Here is a 22,163-nt window from a genome sequence, read left to right on the forward strand (position 1 = left end):
TGTGCGCGCAGTAGTGAAAAGCGTGTTTCAGATGACATGTGCCGCAGCCGCACTGTGAAGGAAATCGAGAGACCTTTGCCGCGGTGAGTGCTAATCAGTCACGAGATGACGAGAATTGCAGCATCCGCATTGCGTTTGTGCAAAATAGAAACAGAATTTGCAGATTCACTCAGTAAATAAGAGCGTGTTGACGTAGTAAGTATTTGTTTATTGTTTTCTTGATACCCTCGATAATTTGACATTCAGTTATTTCGGACATTTTTTTCGGTTCTGCGAAATCCGAATTAACGAGGTATTAGTATTACTGTAATCGAGGAGGCACATTGACTCATATTTGCTCCACAATCATTGCACAAGTGTGAGAAAGAGCGTTAGTGTGTAACTGAAGGAAGTGAGTGCGCATGAGTACGAATGAGTGCACAATGAGTGAGTGGACATGGGTATTAAACAGGAGTAAGTGCCAGTTAACATGAGTGTAAACAAAAGTTGGTGACGGCGAATTTGAGCTACACGAGTATCAGGGTGAGTGACTGAGAGTCAATGGATGAGAGTACATACCGTATTTACTCGAATGTAACACGCACTTTTTTCCCGATAAAACGGGTCGAAAAATTGCCTGCATGTTAGAATCGAGTACGGCCCTAAATTTGTGCTACCATATCGCCATCAGCATTTCAATATGGCCGCCTCCTACGCACTTCGAGCCTAGCTCCCGTAGCTTCGTCCATGTGCTGTAGTACGTGTGCTTAGGCATTAGTCTACCAATTTAGTTAAACAGCGAACGTTTACAAGTTCATACGGCCGATAAAACTACTATCATTACTTCGTATAGCAGTCTGCTAATTTGCTGTCGCAATCGATGCTTCGCTTTTCGAGCGAAACTGGGGACTTTTTTGTTCATCACAACTTTAGTGTACTGGGAGTAAATCTTGAGCGATAGTTGTATTTCTGTATGAAAGCATGAGGTGCGCGGTACTGTAAAGTATTTTTTTCCCTCTTTTGGTTACGGAAAACGGGTGCGCGTTACATTCGAGGACGCGTTAGAATCGAGTAAATACGGTATGTGAGTGAGTGCTGGTGAGTGGGCATTGATGCAGGTATGAGCGTGAACAGGTGCTGGTAAGTGTGAATGGAAGCAATTGTGAATGCGAGTGGTAATACGCACGAGTAGGAGCATGTGTAAGCGCCAATAAGTGTGAGTGCACATGAGAATGAGCAAGCATCCGCGTGAAGAGAATGAGGACAGCTCTGAAAACAAAAAGTCAACACAGCCTGGCTGGGCTCTCTTCAGTCTCCACTTACATTCTGTATGTTGGTAAATACATCTTGTAAATTGTTTTATACGCATAACATTTCGTGGAAGTGCGGATTACTCGTCTTCTTCGCAATGAAGCTCCACAGCAGATCCCACATCCAGCTTGTGATGATGCCTCCTGGGAATGACACGTCGTCTACCTAGTACGTTGCCCTTCCACATCCACATGACCCTGGCAGATTCTCTGGCCTCGAATGGTATTGACGTAGCAGGATGGCTTAGCATGTACGAACGTGTCAGCAAGGGGAACAGGTGGTACCCAATCATAATGCTAGCCACAGTCATTTTCTACATGGACGGATCCTCGCACGCTTGGTTCCAAACACACGAGGAGGAACTAACTCACTAGTGGGAGTGCAAGCAGAAACTGTCCGACCATTTTGGCAATCCATCTGGTCGATAGCTATCCACCAAAAAGCAGCATGCTACTTGAGCACGAACTGCTACCGAGTCATACGTCTCCTACATCTAAGACGTCCTCACCCTCTGTTACAATATCAACACGTCTATGGCACAGTACATAGACTCCGAGGCATTATGGATAACGCATTCAAATGTATGGGTTTTAACCACATCTTCACTGCCGACACCATCATAAAAGAATTCTGCCGCTTTGAGCTAGCGAAAAACCCCTATGTAGCCCGTCGGTCCTCACTCCTGAATACTGCCATGACAAAGACAGCCGACCACCCACATGCAGCAACGTAACTCGTATTGCGCGTCTCGAACTCGAAGCTGTTTCCAGCCTCGCCCCAGCACATGGCCAGGGACAATTCTGACACAACATCTCTAATCCAGTTCGTGGTTCGCCAGGAAGTTGCTCCAGGAATTCAATAAATTGGGCCTCCCCACTGCCAGCTCTCTCAATCGCTCTGTCGCCAGTATGACTTCTCTTATGACAATGCCCTACCACAGGCCGCCCTTTACTTGGAATCTATCTGAATGGCGTACAACTGACAACAAACTGATCTGTTCCTGATGGAGTTGAATTGGTCATGTTTCCTGTGACATTTCCGTCCCGAAACACCTTTTGAAAGTCCACTTCACCTCGAAGTGGTCTACCCCCCCCCCCTCCGTGCTTCTCTGATGCTTCAGACTCCTTTACTGCTGCTCACATTACGATTGCTTGCCCTTGCCACAACTTCGCCGACGTACCAAGGACCCACCCTGTCAGAAAACTAGACGACGCGGAATCTAGAGGTGGTGTTGCAATGTCCAATTTGCTGCACAATCCTCCACTAACACTATCAAGAATGCACAACCATCTAGATGTTCAAGTCGATGGCATACCTGTCACAGTTCATGCACGTCACTGTCCCCCATACCGTACTGACTGTTAATGACAACTGTATGTGCCTTACCAAGATGAGTTTTGGCCTCACAAAGCAAGTGCTACCACAGGGAATATCCCTGGCCATGGTCAGTGCTTTAGCAGGTCTCTTGTCAAACATCATACTCACATCAGAGATGTTCAGCCAACACGACGACTACTTTAGAGAGCCAACACGACAACTTTAGAGAGGCTACCAAGTTTCAGCGTTGGAGCGCCAAGTCATCAAAGCAGAAGTGGACAAGATGCTAGCAAAAAACAACACTGAACGATTGTCAAGTCCCTGGGCATCACCTGTCTTATTAGTGCGAAAGAAAGACAACACATGGAGATTCTGCGCTGACTATCGCCACCTCAATACTATCACAAAGAAGGAGGTCTATCACTATTTCGTACAGATGCCACCCTTGACTGTCTATGATGACCAGTACTTTTCGTCTGTTAAGCTCTGTCCGAGTATTGGCAAACTGCTCTGGATGATCTTGACTGTGAAAAGACAGCCTTTATAACAACGGACGGACTTCATCAATTTAAGGTTATGCCCTTTGGCTTATGTAATGCTCCAAGTACCTTTGAGCATATGATGGACTCCCTAACTGAAGGGTTTAAATGGTCAACCTGTCTTTGCCACCTGGATGACGTGATGGTGTTCTTGCCTACGTTCACACACACCTTGAGCACCTCTTAGCCATTCTTGGTATTTTTCGCAAGGCTGGCCTGCAGCTCAACACACACACACACACACACACACACACAAAAAAAAGCCATTTTGGCCACCATCAGATAACTGTGCTTGTGGAATCTAACGCTTCTGGAATCTAACTTGACCAGGGAAAAGCCCGCACCGTCAAAGACTTTTTTGTGCCACACTCAGCAAAAGATGTCCACAGCTGCATAGAACTTTTGTTCTTCTGTCACTTGGTTAAAAATTCTGCCACCATAGCGTGGCCTCACAGACCACCTCAAAAAAGGTGTGCCACATTTATGAGGCTCCTCCCAAGCTGCCGCCTTCTCTCGTCTCATGACCTTACTCACCACCTCACTTATCCTTGGTCACTTCGATGCTTCAGCCCCTACACAGGTGCGCACTGATGCAAGTGGCCACGGATTCGGTGCTGTCTTGTCGTAAGTTTAGTGTGGTCATGACCATGTTAGCGCAAATACCAGGGAGTGAAACCACTACATTACTAAGTGGGAGTGACTGGCTCTTGTATGGGCAGTTGCGAAATTCCGTCCCTGCCTATATAGCCAGTCCTTTTGTATTGTCACCGAACATCACACTCTCTGTTGGCTTTCATCCTTATTCCATTCACTTCCACAGCTGGCAATCCGCCGGCCACGACGGCCAAGGCCAAAGTCTGAGTGACCAGCGCTTCGCCAGTCACTCTGAAACCGCCATTTCTGGCTATTTTTTGTAGATGGCAGCACATTGGAGGCTATTTTCTAGTTGTTTTGGGTTTCACACATCAGATGGACTTATTTGTCTACACTTCCTGCTGGAGTTTGTAAAACAATGGAAAGCACCCTGCTCGTCAGACTCCGCTCTGTTGCAGTCGTTGCAACCAGAGTAGCAGGCTTGAAAAAAAGTGTACAGGCTTTAGAGAGGCTTATTTTTTTCAGCACATACCACCTCAAGCTGTGAAGCGGAACCATTTGATGCTCTGCTTAGTTTTCGAGGGCCAAGTTAAGTCCAAGAGCCGTTCAGAGTGCAAAAAATGCAAAAGTGAACTCTGCATTCCTACACGTTTTAAACTTTTTTTTAATGCTCACTTTCTAGTTTTTTTTCTTTACTGCATCTGACGCGGAAGCCTTCTATGAACAAAATAAATCACATTTTGTAAATGCGATGCCTGTAGCAATCTTAGAGCCGCTCAATGAAGCAGGAAAATGCGCCCCGGTACAACAGGCGCGGCGGAGCGCCGAAGGGGTTAAAGGACCCCACAGGGAAGCTTGGACAACGGGCTCTGTGGCTGTAGTAGTATTCCTATTCAGTGGTCTACAAATATGGGTGCCAACAGCACACAGACACTGTCTGCTTGTCCCGTTCCCCCATAGACATGCCCGACGTCGAGGACACAGGTGCTTCCACCTGCGTTTTCTCAATCTCCCAATTTCTGGAGATGGCCAAAGAGCAACGTTTTGACACCACCTTGTGGACCCTCATTGAAAGAGTTTATTCTGCGCTCACTGAATCATCATTACAGTGGTTCATTTTCCAGGCCGGCATTCTGTACTGCTGTTATTTTTGTGTCGACAGTCCTTGCCTTATCTTTGCCATCCCTCGACCATATCACATTTAAACAAAGGCAGCTGTCACTAGGGAACTGTCTTTGCTGCTGCTGTGTTTGGAGTTCATGCAAAGGAGATCAACACAGACGACGACTGTCGCATTTAAAGGGGTCCTGAACCACCCCTTGAGCTTGGTGAAAAAACACAGTCCACAGATAGCATACGCTGTTGTGAACATCTCAGCCAAATTTTGCAGTCATGCGCACAGCGTAGAGCTCGCAAGCGGAGTGCGAAGTCACTCTTTTCTCAAATGCTCTATTTTCCACAGGAGCCTGCTCCTCACTCTTTTCTGGACGGTTTATTTTGTATTATCGCAATATGTGGCTGCTGTTGGCCAATAGCTGCCATCAATCAAAAAGGGTGTATGGATCAGTGCGCTTCTTCCTAGTGTTAAAGTGCATATTTATTGATGCAGTTTATTAAACAGGCTGAAGTAAGCGAAAATATGGTTCAGAATTTCAATAATTACGTACTTCCAGGAGAAGTTGAAGCTCACGCTCGGCTGCCCGCATAGGAATTATACTTTGGCCACCCTGCTTATCGGTGTTGTAGCCGTCAGGTCTCGCTAGTTTCAACTAGTTTTGAGCACTCGACCAGCCCCGAACCAGCTACCACTGCTCGACCACTTGACAAGTGTGATTCAAACTGTGCAGCATGCTGCTATTACTAACAAAAACTATTTTATTCATGAGCACGAACTGCATCTAACAAACGAGGTAGTTGTGCAACGTATCTGCAGGAAACAATTTGAATGCTTGTCAAATAAAGAGCACAATTTATTCCGTAGCAGAACAGTACCCACGCTGTTATGACTGTTGCATGTTTCTTGTCTACTCTTTGCAGCTACATCAAGCATACAAGACAAGGAGGATGTTACAGTAAGGGCACATTCATGAAACAAATTTTCTGAAATGGACCACTGATCTGTGAGGCTCATTGTAGGCTTAAGCACGCGCTTACACATTGCACTGGATACTCAGTCAGCCTCACCGGCAGCAAATCCCTTCAGTACATCTCACAGAACCGTTTCCAATGTAGAAGATGCCATACCATACTAAACAGACCACGCGAGCTCGAAAACAATCACCAGCAACTACCACTGAGCTTATACTTGCCATAAACCACGGAGCATTCATTCAAGTCAGCATGCGAACGGTTCATAGATGGTGCCATTCCCTATGCAATATGGCAGCGCTTATGAAAAAAAGCTCTACAGGCACTGCCAATTCTCGACTATATACCAAGGGAAGGACCGACAATGAACATCAAACACTCCGACGCTGTTTAAGCTATCACTATTTAGAATGTTGCCAACCCCCGTCAGAAATCTGTTACAGGATTGCCGGACTCTAAGGAGGTATGCCTCAAACGCATAGACAGGATGACAACTGTGGACTCTCAAGACCTGGATCCAACACGGAGGCAGGCTCAATGAGACTTCCATGTATGACATACTCCTGTCGCTAACGATTCTGGTCTGGTCTGCTGTGTTCAGACGTGCCACTCGACATTGTAAAAATAAACACGACAATACTGATTGACGTGTTCGTCTAATATTTAACCCTCTGAAGGTCAATTTTCTTCGTCAAATGACCCCCCCGCCCCCCCCAGGTCGAATTTTTTTATTGTAGATCTAAAATCTTCATAGTCATACATATTTCGAAAAAGAATTACTGCAATTTTTTTTAGAGAGACCATAAAGTGACAAAGAAAAGCTTCTGCGTAGGTATACACACTGCTTATTCATAAATACAGATGGGCTTGCATAAAGTCTGCGTCTCGTCCGAAGAGCTGCCATCCGACGGAGCCAATTCTGATTAGGCAATTGGGCAGTAGTAGTCTGCATTGGAGGAATCACCACTCGACTCACTTGCAGCAGAGCAACCGGTCAGTTATCACCAACGAGAGGCAATCAGTTTACGTGAGTCTCAGGAAAGGAAACGCAAGCACGACAGCAACATTCGTATATGGCGGCCTTGTTTCTATATAACAGCGCCCACCTGTGAACAGATGTAATTGCACCGCTGAGAGCAATAAACAAGTGAGCATATAGTAAAGACCCTTTGAGAGATTGGAAACCAGATAGACGTCAGTTCTTGGGAGCGCAAGAAACAAAAACAGCCCACAAGACGAACCAAAATTAACCACCGCCCGCCCGCACCATCGGTTGGCTCACTATACCAGTGTAAACAAGCTGTGGAATCAAAACCAAAAGACTAGGGCAGGGGGCAAAAATTCTTTGCGTCCACGCATGGTGGCAGCACCTAGTGGGTAACAAAGACTTGAAAAATGGTCGAAATGGTCGCCTTGGTCGAAAAGCAACCACTTTGGCTCAGTTGTTCCTTGCTCAATTTTAATGCCGCTCACCAACACACGGCACTATCGGACGTGAAGGAGAACTATATTTTAGTTTTCTAAGCAGTTCGCTTTTTTTTCCCACGAGGCGGTGATTTCTGAACATGCTCCGAAGTTTCGCGATCGTTACAGTAGAAAGCAAAAATGACCGCCTCTGAGAGTAGCGCACGCACTTTGAAAGATCACATCTTGCGATTCCGCTACGTCTGCAGCTGATTTTATAGATGGATCGAGCAGCAGCGAGTCTGAGAATGCTGCTTTTTCGTCGACTAACGCAAATTTGTCTGGCCCATCAGCGGCCGCAGCCCAGCACGCCAAACTGTACTGCTTGCAGTTAAATTTTTGTAGCGGAATACTTGTTCAATGAAAATTTTTTACTTTTTCAAAGATAGTGCCTGTTGGACGGCAACACATTTTGTATATCTCATAATTTTCGCTAACATTTTTTTTTAGTAGCTACAAGCATGTCTTTACAAGCTTTGTTCAATGTTATCCCACAATCTTGACTTTGGCAATTTATCTTTTTTATGACATACATCTCGTTAATAAAAATTTCATGCGTGAAAAGTGCATTCATTCTGCTTTTTAGTTATGTATAACATAAAATATTGAGTGCAGTAGTTCCTTCAGAAAAAAAAAAAAATTGCCGTAACCTACAGAAAACACCTAGTTTCCCCATGGTAGGGAAAGCGTTAAGCTTCACCTTTAAGAGTGGAATGCGATAGCATTCAATGATCCCTGACTGCTTCTCATTTTTCCCAGCAACTACACCTTATGTAACTGTAATGTTTACCAGGAAACGCTGGCGGTGAACGCTATGCATGAAAGCGAGCTTCCTGTGCTAGAAATGCGGCCTCTTGCTTGGACCGATCCCGGAGGTAGTGCACAGCCCCACCAAAAAAATTACATCATTTCCAGGTTTCTCTCATTGTTTCGCACTTTTAACAATTCAGCCTGAGAAGATTTAACTCTTTCTTTACCACGGCACTACGCATCGATCACCGGTGACCGAAGTTTTTGAGCACCTATTAAAAAAAATGCTGCACTCTTGGACTTGTAGCTCCATTTGGGTGAATGTATACAAAGTAGAGTTTCCGTTTCTGCGCAGTTCACATTTTTACCGCGCGGAGGGAATTTTTAAAGGCGCGCAAGCTCAAAGTGGTGTGATGGCATTGACATCCGGTACCACACGCGCTCGAAAGAAAGCAGTTTCGCTTGATCCAGACGATCCTAGAAGCGATCTTTTGGACTTTTCAAGCAGTAATGACTCGGACATCGAAGTAATGTCGTCAGAGTTTAGTTCGGATGAGGTAACTTCAGCAGATGAGCCCGGAACACCAGCTGTTACCTGCCGGCAAGTTTTATTTTCGCCTCCCGTTTTGTTTATTGATATCTACAGCCGGTTCAATTGCCCTGTTGGTGTCCAAACTATTATTTTCATTATTTATGGTGTGTCCACTTCATTTGGACAAGACGTGCTGCCACCAGTTTCGGCCCCAGAGAGATCCGGGCATTGACCTCGGGATGACACTCCGTAGGGGTCCAAAGTGGCTGGCGAGAGCTCTCGATTTTTTTCACCTGTCCTATACGGTGGAGGTCGTTCATGCTATATATAAACACCAACAAATATGCATGGACGCATATCCTTGACAAACCGACATAGAGGATTTTTTCTCTGAAGATATAAGTCTATCATTAGGAAAGTTTGCCATAAATTTCATGAATTATTTGTGTTTGATAATTTTTATTAAGTATTTTGTAATTACTGTTTCTTTTCCGAAATGTACTTTTGAAATGTGTGCTTAGTACTCGTGTTTTTGTATATAATATTATGCTGTATATTAATCTTTTTCTTGAAAAAAAAAATTGTAAGTAGGACCAACCAAGAACTCAAATGTTTCACTATGCGTCATGTAATTTTTTTTAACTCGAAGAGTACTTTATCTATGGCTATAATTCTTTTAAAAAATGTTGCCAAGGGATATATCAACAATTTGTATATTTTGGGATTTCTCCAAAAAATTTTTTTCCAGAGATGTTACCTCTTGCAGAATTTTCTTAATTTGTTTTTTTTTGTTTAGGAATTTTTTAAATGCAAATAACACTTTTTGTACTTCTTTAAAATAAATATTATTTGAAAGCACATTCATTTATCTTCACTTTTATATACTGCATGACAGTGTAAACTTATTGGCTGTTGCATAAAAAATTCCTACAATACAAAAAACAGCCAATTTCCCCGTGGTAAGGAAAGGGTTAACATAAAAGGCATGCATTGTCGGTGTTTTGTTTCATGACATTTGTTTGTAGGCTGTCATTCGCAAAATTGTGAGGAACAACCTTGTCAATAACGTAAGACAAGGTATGAGCAACTGTAGTGACAGAATGGTGTGGAAATATAACCGGCATGTACCGCATGTCATATAGCAAGGCGTAGCATACACATACCTACATATATACGGAAATTTTCGCTCACTGACAATGACACCAACACCGGATTTTTCGCGACACAGGGCAGAAAATGCCCTGCACAGTCCTTCCCTTTTCTTTTGATCCCCGCAACTTAGTAGCCCGAGTGCATGCGCCCTTTCCCTGGGTGCCTTCCCGCGACTAATGACCGAGCAACAGCCTCTCCTCCTCCTCATCTTTCCCCACAACTAAGTTGTGCGGGAGTTTATGCAAACCAGTACCCCCCCTCCTCGATATTCACTTGCCTAAGCATGTGCCCTTTCCCTCGCCTTCCACCATAAATGAGCAATAGTGGCCCCGCCCCCACACTCCTTTTCCGTCCCCGCTTCGCAACTCGGATGACTGAGAGCACGCGTCCTCTTCCATCGGTGCATTTCCTCGCCCAAGTCCGACCCACTACCACTAACCAACCACGAAAACTGCACGAAAGAGCCAAAGAAAGAAGCAAAGAAAGAAAAAAACATTGCACCAAGCCCGGAAACCAGCTGGAGCTATCCTTAGGCAAAGGAGTGCTCTCCCTCTACTAACGAAAGGCATGGCACCGCAAGGGAGCTGCCGGAGGCTGGTGGCGCTTCTCAATTGTCTGCCGTTGAATTCAGTTTCGCATGGGTCGTCATATGAGAAGGGACGTGCGTAATCTCGCGCGATATAATTGAGACATTTAATGCATTGTCTCTATGGAGAGTTCACTGGGACTGCACTAATCTGTAGTAAAATCGGGGAATGCATAACTGGGGTTGCACTGTATTCAAATTCTGCAGCGGATTCCCCACAGTTTGCGATCATTATTGTGGGCCTACTAATGCCCACTGCAGGACAAAGGCCTCTTTCAACCAAATCTTCAATTACCCCTGTCGTGTCTTAGCCTGCTCCATGCCATGCCTGCAAACTCCTTGATCTCATCACACCAGATAATCATTTACTGTCCTCAGCTGGCACACCACTCTGTAACTCCAATCAAAGGTTGGCATAGTCACTCACAAGCACACTACTCGCTCCAAACTCATCTCACAGCTGTGAGATAGAGCATTAGTGAGTGCCAGTGAGTTTGAGTGGATGTGACTACGGACAGGAATGAGTGCCAGTTAACGTGAGAAGAAATAAAGTAAGTGACGGTGAGTTACACTGAATGTGAATATAGTGGAACCCCATTGACACGTTCCTCACTGCTGTGTTTTCCCGACTGCTACGTCGCATTTTCACGGTCCCGACCTAAATCCCATTGATTTCCATGTATTATGTCCCCCTTCGTACATCGCCAATCTGTAATGTTCCTGCGCCTTACATTGCATTTGAACGTGGCAGTCACGTAAATTTAGCAGTGCAGCCAGCTTGTATGCTGCAACAAGCGATCGAAAAGGAACAGAAGTTTGCAATAAGCAACCGAAGTTTGTAGTAAGCGACGAAAGTTTGCCGTAAGAAACCACAGTTTGCCATAAGCAACCAAAGTTGCACAAGCCAGGCTCTGCAGATGTCCACAGAGCCTTTGGCGAAGCACCCAAAGCGAAGTGTGCATCAGTTAAAGCCTACCGGGAACCACACACACTGGGCCAGACCCACAGAGTGCAGCGTTACATTTATTTTGGAGCTGGCAAGGGTCTTAAATGTGTAGCATAATCGCTGGTTTTCTTAAGTCAGCTTCGCCACAATGGAGCCGTGTCAAGCAAGGAGGCATACGCAAAATATTGCGGTCACGCATATTAAGAGTTGAAAGGGGCCACTGTTGCGATACATTGTACATGTCCCTTAATTATACATGCGCGCGCACTGTCCTTGGTCCCAGTACCAGCGATGAGACGTCTAATAGCTGTCTAATAACTGTACTGGCAGCCTTCCTCACAGTTACGTTTTCCCAGCGGTGAAAATTTTTTTTCAGCAGTCCCTTGAAAAACGTATCAAAGGAGTTCTACTGCATCAACTTGAGTGAATGCCGGTGAGAGGAAGTTGACGCAAGTATGAGCAAGCGAGTGCACATGAGCATGATTGAGTACATTGCCTGCAAAAAAATATTGGCGGGTGAGTTTGAGTATCCGCTTACTCCGCTGACCTACAACTCCGATAGACCACCGGCTACCAATAGTATGCCTGCTATATGTCCCTCCCAATTTCCCCTATTATAAATCCATTCGCCCAGCACTTCATTAACTAGTTCTCGCTATTTCAATGCCAGTTCTTGCTCATGGTGAACCAGCATGGCACCATCTGCACCACAGTGTTTTCTAGTAAAATTACTAGAGAGAACTCGGGCAGTGTAATCGTTCAGCAAGCATCGGAATGATGATTAGCAAATTGATTTGCCTGATCTCCATGCTTGCGGCTTTATTCACTGTGCACTATCTGCCTTCATCTGTCTAAAGTCTGAACCTACCCTGTAATTATAAATGCAGAAGGCAATAAGACTGTGTGCACACGCAGAATTACTGTGAATTGTTGTGTTCACAACAAATGTTTTATTGAGAATCAACAATTTGCTTGCTAAGTCACAGAGCTGCTTGAAGCCAGAAGGGCGAAGTTTCAGCAAATCCGTGTACAGTACTAACCGTCGTTCCTATGATGGCTCAACAGCCATGTTACAATAGTAAATGTATACGTGCATATGTATGTATTGATATGATCATTTTTCATTCTGTTACCTCTTGTACATTCTTTATTGTACAATGTATTGGACTGGCCACTAGCCACTTTAGGCAATCGGTCCAAATAATCGCTGTATATGGAGTTTCTGTTCATGAAATAAAGTTCTATTGATTGATTGATTGGCAGCTCCCATAAGAACTATCACCAGGGTTCTCCCTGGTGATCTTTGTTTGAAACTCTATCAACTGTACGAACCCTACACTAATTCTCTGGCAAGTGCAGGGGAATGTTGTCAACTTGTCCTGCACGAAGCCTACGCTGTGTGAATCTAATGGTGACGAGCAAATGCAGCCACGCTGAACTGGTGAAATGAATGAAAGTGCTGCACCTCCCGAACTGTTTCAGAAAATGGAAGGCGAATCAAGTGAAACCACAGGCTAGAATCATGTTCAGCAAAGCAATTAATGGGGCTAGTTGGTGCTTGCGTTGCGTGTTGCATATAAAATGAAATAACCACACAAGATGCGAATTAGGATTAGCTAGAATTTCAGCTACCTGCATGAGATACCATCACACGAAGCCAACGGATAGTGAAGCCAAAAAAAAAAAAGCATAGAGAAAATTACTTGTAGTTTTTAATTGAAGATTAGATACAATAAGCTAAAGGGAAATGAAAGTGAACAAAAGAACAACTCGCCGCCAGTGGGAGCTGAACCCACAACCTCCGCATTAGGGCTGGGCTACATGGAGTAAAGCACTGCGTCAAAGTGCCGAACTTCATTTAGCGGCGAATGCCCGACGTCAAAAAGTTTGCTGCCTGCTGGTGACCTGTCTTAGCCAGAAAAAATTTGACTGGTGAACTTGGCTGCCGGAAGTGGCGAACACACAAAACGAGTATAAATTGTTGGTAAATGCAAATGAAAAGTTTTTTTTTGTTCTAATTACTTGGAAATTGCCATGAAATAACGTAATTAAAACCCGTTTTACCAATTTTTATTTTACAAAAACACATTGAGTCTGGCAACACTGACAGCTATGTGGGGAAAGTGCGGCGGCATCCGCCTGTTTTTTGCTTCATGTAGCCCAAGCACGTGAACAATCAGCATCGTGTTGCGGCGTCTGTTTCTGCTGCTCGAAGTTCGTCGTGAAAGTCTTCTCCATGTAACCTGACCTTTACGCATGCGTTGCACTATTAATTGTGGTACAGCGGCGATATGGAGTCAAGTAGTATGTGAACTTTAGTAGCAGGCAGCTGATCAATAAATCCCAGTATGGTACCAGAAAGCATCAAACCTGCTAGAGTCGAGATCTCTGGTATGCAATGAACGAGCATTAAATCACTAATCCATGCCACAGCCAATTCTTGTCCTTGTGATATTACTGAGCAGAAAAGAGAGGGTGTTGACACCACTTCCAGATAGCAACCAAGGGAAGGGTTGGTACCGCTGTCTGATAAACAGTGCAACATTTTGCTAGCACCCTTACAGCTCACCAGAGGCATTCAGAGGCAAAAACCTGGCCTAGATGACCGCGACTACGCACATAATACAGGGCTTTTTTCATTTTTTTTTTAGTTGTATATCTTCCATTCTCCAATATTTCATGTTACATCTTGTGTCCTTTTGAAGTGTTATTTCCCCATTGCTTGCTGGCATAAATTGTGCCTGCGTGCCGCAGCTGTATAACATATGCCTGTATTTGTTTTCTGCGCCCCAGATGTCCAGATACTTTTTGTAGCTTTTTTGTTTGGGGTCCATTCCCTACTCGACTGAGACGAATAAAGCGTTCAATTATTCTTTCATTTTTCACTTGGAATGTACAAACCTACTCGGTGTCCCTTTAAGTACCGCAAAATTCCGAGCAAGCGCCCCCACTCGAGTAAGTCAAAATTACCGGCAAAGTTAGGGGGGGGCGCTATCCCGGAACGGCACCAAAATTCAAGATGGCAATGACAAAATATTCCCACAAAAAAAAAAAAAAAAAAGAAACGCAGTGGGAATAGCATTAAAATTTTATTTAAGGCAAAATTATGTCCACTAGAGTAAAGTGATGCGTAATGTTCACTTTATTAAAAACCATGTCCACGGTGAAACGTTTAGCCCTAAAGTCAAGCTCAGCTGCAGTGTATGGCTACCGACGGCGGACAGCGAACCGCAGCTGGTGGCACCGCAAATATCAGCATGTTTTCTTCGTCGTGTGAAATAATTGCAAGGAGAGGGTAAAGCGGTAACGACGGTAACAAAACATTGCTGCTTGGGAGCGTCTGCTACAGATCCGAAGTGAACTGGAAAAGGCCTAGCGACGATATCGGTGGCGAGTGATTAGTAGCGATGAAGCTGCCGGCGATGCCAGAGCGTAGCCGTGACCACTCCTCTGTCGCCGAGTGATCATGTCGCAGTGCCGCAGGGAACTCCTCTGTGCCGTGCGAGAGACCGCCAGCCGCAGTTCACCCCGATGCACTCGTGTGCCCACTGGGGCACCCAGGTACAATCATGATTCGATGAAATGGCTCATCAGGGCGCCCCGATGCGCACTGGTGCGATTTGTGGAATTTGCCATTATTTTCGTGGACTGGATGTGGCAGGCCAGTGTTGGTGCGGAGCGGGAGGGGGGGGGCTTTCCCGGAACGGCGCGGAAATTTGAAATTAGCAGTGAAGTTAGGGGGGGGGGGGCTCTTGCACGGGTGGGGCGCTTGCTTGGAATTTTACGGTAATATGTTTGCCACGTTGGTGAAGTTATTGCCATCCTATCGATAGCCGCTGCTAGAATTGCATGCTTAATAACATTAAACAGCACAATGGTAGCTGCAGTAAATATATTTTGTTTGCCAATCATAATATACATAATATATATATATTTATATATATATTTAGCGAATAAACGTCAACTAAAGACACAACAGGCATATTTTATACAGAATAGGTTTCCTTTAGGAATGTGTTCATGTGCAGTAGTAACTGCAAACACTGGGAGCAAGGGTGCATGTTCCACAGCCAAATGAATAGCCAGAGAGCAATACGCAACAGGCGGCATTAAGTTTCAATGCCATTAAGTATACAAGTGTCACCCAGAGTAAAAGCAATTAACCAATTCATGTCACTTCCTGCGCCCACACAGCACGGGTGTAAGCTCGTCAACAGCATCAGGGCACGGGCAATGGTACGGGATGTAGGCACCTGGCAGTAACTGCTGTCTAGAGTGACCTAAGTATCTATACTCTTGTTTCATACACAGTGGGCAATGCTACAAAGACTAGAGAGACTTCTCTTGCTCGTCGCGCTCGCTACCAAAAATAGTGTATTACAGACTATGAAAGAAATATTTAAAAGTGAAGTCTCAAACATTTAGGTTGAAAAATATTACATACTTTTTACACAGAAGGCGTCACGGATATGAACCTATTGAATACCAAATGAGCGAAGAGACACATTTCTGCGACCACAGTGCACGGCTTGAACTCACGACGAGAACACAGTACGTCCCATACTGAAAACACGAAGCTGCACAAATAATATGCGATTTGATGTACCCTTGCATCAACACGTTTTAGTTGCAATATATGAAATTGTTATTCCCCAGAAAGCATCGCAGATAAACAAACATCTGCACTGTGAGATCCACAGAGTAAGACTTCTGCGACCACACTACTTGCACAGCTTCCGAAATGTGGCCTGCAAGAAACCGAATTAGCTGCAGTGTAGTTTCTGAAACCTCTGGGGATGCATATGTTGAGGTGTAGCTTTTTTCACTTTTTCTTGGTGAATATATGCGTAATTGGGAATAAGTGGCGGAAATGAAGACATGACGCAGCTAGCTTGTGAACAGTGTCTTGTGGATCCATCCACGTCCAATTCCCGCACTAGTTTTCGAGTCGGCTGTCTCTCAAATGGAGCCCCTGCGTAGTCTTGAAATCATGCGGCTCGCAAAGGAGATACCGTTTCCCCCGACTCACTTGTATATGTAGACATCGAACTTGCCCGCCGAGCGTCCGCTCTGCCGCTGGCAGACCTTGCGGTACCATCCCTCGGGAAGGTTTGGGTCGTCGAACAAGGCCGGGCTGTCCAGCTGCTCGGGAGAGAGCAAAAGAAGAGTGCCATTAGCCTGATGCATGAGGTTGGCCACAGGCAGTGAACAAAGCAGAACACCCACCTCATTCGTGAAAACAGGTGTCGTGGTCGTGGGCTCCGACCCATCCTTGCCGTCACCGCCTGCCATGACTCAGGTTCTATGGATGAAAAGGGATGACAACGTCAGTCTCTGCAACTTGGTCACTGCAAAGGAGGCTTGCTCAAAAAGACAAATGCGCCTAACACGGGGATTTCGTTACTTACATAACAACAAACATGTCGGATTCATCGACAATGAGACGCGGTGGCGTCCGAGCCTTCTTATGTCGATTGCGAAGCGCTAGTAGCCCAATTTAGTGAGACGCTAGACTCACCAAACGCGCGAAGTCATGCATAGAACGAATGGGACACAGTACGTGGCTAAATGTTTGAACACACGCTGTCCCCAGTCGTTAGGGGTCGATATTAGGCGACAGGGAAGTCGCGAAAGCATTCTGTTCCAACGTGCGTCGCGATTTCTAGCCGCGCCGAAGGTCAAACTCCGCGGCAGTTTGCCACGGCCAGCGCGCCACATCGAGAACGTGCGTTCGTGCGACAGAAAAGAGCGAGACGGTGCCGATCACTCATCAAAGATCGTACGCGAGAACTGAAATGAAACGGGGCATTTCCCTCGACACGTCCACTGGCGACGCCGTACGAACGCGACGCGCGCTGAATAGCCCACGCTCGTAGTCGCGGCATCGCGAGGCAGTTTGGCGCGTCGCAGCTTTGCTCTCCGCGCGACATCTTTTTTGTTGGAGCGTCAGCACTCGCTGGCTCTTCTTTTTCGTCCCCAGGTGAGAGACGAACACAATCACAGGGGCACGCAAACTACAAAAAACGACGGCGGCAGCGACCATCGAAGTCGGGTGCGCGCGCTTGGTCACATACAACGGACGAAGCGCCGCCACCAATTCGCTGGCCCCGCGCGCCCGACAACTCACGGTGAGGCTGCTCACTGCTCGGGCACGCTGCCGGTCCCTCGTAGTGCGAGCGAGCGCGCGCGCGCCGTTACCGCTGCGTCCAGAGAACGACGATGGCGTTTTGTCTCCTCTTCGGCTCCGATTTCGGGCGGGCACGAGTCCGAGGTGCGCGAAACCGTCGATACGTTGACACCACGGAACTCAAAAATTTTTTCGACTCGACGACGATGTCAACATATTTCCATTGTGGGAAACGAAGCCAGTTTGGACGCCAAAACTAACGGGCGGCAGTTGCGCATTCGCGTTGCTCAAAAAGGAGGGGCTAACACAGAAATGCCTCGACTCTGGTTTTCTTTGGATCCTATCATTGTGGCGCTAGCAACAATACGCTTAATAACTCGCATAAAACACGTATCTAGCAAATTTAAACAAACACTTTTATTTAATTTTTATTTCTGTAGTCGATTTTGTTTTAAATATTGCTTTGTTATGCTGTATTTTGTTATATCTTTATGTAAAAAGCGCTGTACTCAGTGCCGTTATTCATCTTACGCGCAGAGAAAAAGTTCAATGTAGTGAAATTTGTTATCCCTTCTACAGTACTTATTACCCGTGTATTAACCTTTCACTAAAAGTAAAATAATGCATTTGATTACTTTTCCTGCACAAGTTTGTTGAAAGCGAGGAACAAAAATAACTCATCCTGCAGTGCCGGCGCGCACGAATACAGTTGCGTAGGCGCGCGCAGTTTGTGCATGACAACGACAACGAGCGGGCAGTCGCGCGCAAACGCACGGGTTTTCTCGTTTGACGCTAACGTGGAACGCGGCTGCACGGGCTACTTAAAGCCCTAAATTATACGCATCCTCTGCCGCCTTCGGTCTGCCACGATGTTCGCTACTGCGGGTGAAGACGTCCAGCTCTGGTCCTCCTCGACGCTGCAACCATGCTTGCGCTTCAACGTTGACAAGTATCGGACGGTTTCGAGCGTCTCGTGGACAGCTGACGGTTCGTACTGCATTGGTTTTGAAAACGTGCCTATGGTGGCTTAACGTGGTTGGTGCCCTGCTTTGGAACAGAATTTTCTCTTCGGACGTGCTTGTTATAGTTTCTACAAAAACTTTTTTCTAGATAATGTTCTTTTCGCGCATTTGTTGGCGTAAGGCAACACTTCGGGTTAGCATTTTCGGTTTAAGGGAAGTCGCGTGCGACGGCGTTGTCGCTATCGAATGCCTCTTAATTCCTCTTAATATTCGTGTATTGTTTTATAGCCCTTCTTTCTTTCTGTAGAGGTTCCATTCAAGTCACGGCAATGAGGCGGTGTTGTCGTTTCTTGCTGGCGAGCTTAGCTAAGCTAGTTCTACTACGCCCCTAACACTCCTTGAATTTCCACCTTAAGCTATGCTTTTTTTTTTTTTTCTTTTACCAACATTTTCGGGAGAAAAATTTGTCGTGTCGAGCTCACCGTCTTTTTTTTTTGTGTGTGAATGTTTGGTTCACTATTTATGCTGAGATGTGTTGTATGGCTGCCCATACTGCTCAACAACACCGCGGTTGCATCGTGACTTTGCAAGACAGTGCATTTGACATTTCACCATGAATGCAATGAGCCTTTATTTGTGACTAATGTTGGTGGCCTCACGCTCACTTTGGTTGCAGGTGGATGAGAAAACTAAAGCATTTATATGCCAGAGAAAAAAAAAAATAAACAGAAAAACTTTGCAGATGTATGCAGATCCCAGTAACTCGTATGGTATGGTATGTTTTATTTCACTCCGAAAACATTAGGCAATTGTGACAGGCTTTACGCCCATTCGCTGCTGCCATACAAGCACAGTTGTGGAACTACTCTAGTATACAGCTTTTCTAATCTTGGCCACCCTCTGCATCGGTAGTGGGCACAGGACAGCTTCATGTAGATCACTAAAACTAATTCGGGCTAACTTGCCTTGCATAACAGGTAAATCGCAGCGGATTAGATAGGCGACGACTGCAGCAACGAAAGACACCCTGTATGTTTTGTCCTTGCGGTCGTCACTTGTCTAATGCACTATGATTTGCCTGTTTATTACTTATTTATTGCAGATGCTCCGAAGGCCCTAAGGCATTGCAGGAAGAAGTGGGAAAGAACATTATACGGTGCAACGAAATAATAAAAAGAAAAACAAGTTAGTGTACAGTAGGCACAATGTACAGCATTCTTGAACTGCTTGCTGTCGGAGATAGTGTCGATAAATGTAGGGAGTTCCACATTGCATGCTGGTTTTTGGGATAAGAGCCATTATACTAGTTCAGCATTATGCTATTCTTATATTAAATGTGCAATCTGGGCTGGAGGAGATATGGATGGGGCTAAAAATAGAATCCTTTATAATGTCACTATATTGGCATTTATAAAACAGATATGCACATTCGTGGTAGCTCGGGCAAGGCGAGGGTATCGGATATTGGCATTGCGGGAGTAGTTAAAAAACAATGTTACGAACAGTGCGGTTATGGATGGATTTAAGACCAGTGATGCCTACCCAAGTTTATCCATGTAGACGTGTCATTAGTAAATTGCCAGTTAGGTTGCATGAAGATCGCAAAGAAATAGCATGTGCCTAAATTAACATTGCTAGCTGCAGCAAATAAAACTGTGCCAGTGAACACGAATGCACCACTGTGTGCCTGAACGAATGCATTTTTTTTTCCTTTCTGCTGTTCTCACTTGAAAACTTCTGTCCCCCTTTTTTCAAAGCTGCCGGACACATAAGTTTGGTGTTGGTGAGTTGCTTTGGTGCTTTCTAATTGTATCTGCTAGTCGTTTTGGAGGATGCTACAAAGCCATCTAAAAATTCTTTGAAAAGTTTACTAAGACATAAAGGTTTACGAATTTGGGCCCATTCTATAATTTTACTGTTGCCATCAAGGTTCATGAAAAATTCTGCTCACAAAAAAAATGTTGCTCGTCATCTTCAACCATACCCTTGAAAGTCTTCTGATGCGGAAAGGACACCAGAGGGCAGTACCTGCTTTGAGGAAGCATATTCAGACAAGTACTTAAAACAGGCAAAATCGGCACTAGCAAAATTGCTGAAAGAGTTACCGGGCTCAGAAACGTTTTGCTTGCTAGTGTCTAAAGGTAAATCACCTATGCTAACGTGCCTATGTATCCCACAAAAGGCCTCTGGGCAAGCTTTAAAAAGAAACGCAGGTTTTATTTATTCACAATACCTTATAGGCCCATTGAAGGGCAATGAGTCAAGGGGGGTAACAGATTCTGCAGAACAGAAAAATAAAGTTTGCATCAAATAAAAAGGTAACGGAACAAAAATTACAAACATAACAGTGGAACAGCATTATACATTGTTTTGAGAGCATATTCAGGTTATCAAGAAAAGTTTGTATGCATCCCTCATTTAACTCACTTTGCAGTTTTAGCTTGTTGAACTCTACAGTTACTCTTTGACCTACCACGGTGGTTTAGCAGCTATGGCATTGTGCTACTAAGCAAGAGGTTGCGGGATCAAATCCAGTCGTGGTAGCCGCATTTCGACGGGGGCGAAATGCAATAAACCCCCATGGGCCGTGAATTGGGTGCACATTAAAGATTCCCAGGTGATCAAAGTCAATCCATTGTCTCTCATTATGGTGTGCCTCATAATCAGATTGTGCTTCGGGCATGTAAACCCCCCAGGGTTTATTTTTTCTTTGCTTTGAGACCCCTACAATTTTATTAAGACAACAGATTTTGGTTGACAGAGGCCAAGCGCAGTTGCTGTTATCGCTTACAGATAGTAGTGAATAGCATGACAGAGTGTGTGACCCTGATCAACCCTTTATGGGCGAGTGTTGCATACAGGCATCAAATGAAAAATGTATTTTCTTGTTGAGTTTCGGTTTAAGAGCTTCGGGCTTACTCTTCGGCCAATATTGAGTAGCAGACAGCATCATTTATCTATTTATTTGTACTGTCAACTAGATACAGTCTGTCAACCCCATTCTCAGAGTCATTACATGGAGGGTAATCTTAAAAAAAAAATCACTGATACATAAGACCCTGTGATACATAACAAAATTGCTGATGTACACCCGTGAGCAAAAGTATACGGACCAGGGGTTGCGCGATAAAGCCAATTTTTTTCCTTTGCCCGTGGACGCAATTTGAAATTGAGGACTGCAGTCCAAAAATTGGCATTGCGAACTTTTCAGTGTACCCATTAATTTCACTTTATGCTTGTTAATTAAGAAATTCAGTTTTTTCGCCGATCCTGTGGTACATATACTTTTGCTCACGCTTGTACAGTGGACCGTCAACAAAGGAAAATGACGCGCTGTAGTGCCGTAGTGGCTTTGGCATTTTACCCACGGTGGGGGCTAAATGCAAAAACGCCTTTGCACTATGCATAGGGTGCACATTAAAGAAGCCGAGGTGGTCAAAATTGGAGTCCCACTACGGTGTGTCTCATAATCAGGTTATGGTTTTGGCACTTAAAATTTCAGAAAAGCAGCGCTCAGAATACACAATTTTCAAAGTACGTATCCAATGCACATTTAAAATCGGTAGCATGTTCATTGATTACAACAGCATCAAGCAAACTATTCCTCATTGATATTGTATGGGGGGAAAAAAAGAGAAGAAAATGTCAGTACTCGTGAAGTAAGGCTGAATAGCTCTGCTGTGGTTTATACAGGCATACCTTCTTTCTGGAGGTTGCAAATAAAACACTTTCTTAGTCTTGTGGGTCGTTTCGCAATTTTGAAAAGAAACCTCAGCTGATGCTTGTCTGCACTCATCCAGTGTTTCTAGCTTACAA

General features: G+C 44.9%; 2 protein-coding genes across 4 annotated transcripts in view; one reads left to right on the top strand and one right to left on the bottom strand.

Annotated features, from left to right (window-relative positions):
• Positions 1–17,673, bottom strand: part of LOC119431745 (nucleolar protein dao-5) — a 61,578-nt gene extending 43,905 nt beyond the window's left edge. Inside the window, exons 1-3 of one of the 3 annotated variants that reach the window (XM_049657086.1) lie at positions 17,386–17,662; positions 16,485–16,560; positions 16,288–16,400 (exon numbers count right to left, since the gene is read on the bottom strand). In XM_049657086.1, coding sequence (XP_049513043.1) covers positions 16,288–16,400; positions 16,485–16,550 — 179 coding nt within the window. In that variant the 5' untranslated portion in view covers positions 16,551–16,560; positions 17,386–17,662. Of the gene's footprint in view, positions 1–16,287; positions 16,401–16,484; positions 16,561–17,385 lie in introns of all 3 variants that reach the window. The other 2 variants (XM_049657085.1, XM_037699216.2) reach the window with 2 other exon arrangements.
• Positions 17,674–18,111: 438 nt separating this feature from the next.
• The window catches only part of LOC119466431 (protein NEDD1), a 31,479-nt gene continuing 27,427 nt past the window's right edge, over positions 18,112–22,163 (top strand). Inside the window, exon 1 of the mRNA XM_037726944.2 lies at positions 18,112–18,372. Coding sequence (XP_037582872.1) covers positions 18,255–18,372 — 118 coding nt within the window. The 5' untranslated portion in view covers positions 18,112–18,254. The remainder of the gene's footprint in view (positions 18,373–22,163) is intronic.

This window comes from Dermacentor silvarum, chromosome 10 (genome assembly GCF_013339745.2).
Source record: "Dermacentor silvarum isolate Dsil-2018 chromosome 10, BIME_Dsil_1.4, whole genome shotgun sequence".
In the NCBI taxonomy this organism is placed as follows: domain Eukaryota; kingdom Metazoa; phylum Arthropoda; class Arachnida; order Ixodida; family Ixodidae; genus Dermacentor; species Dermacentor silvarum.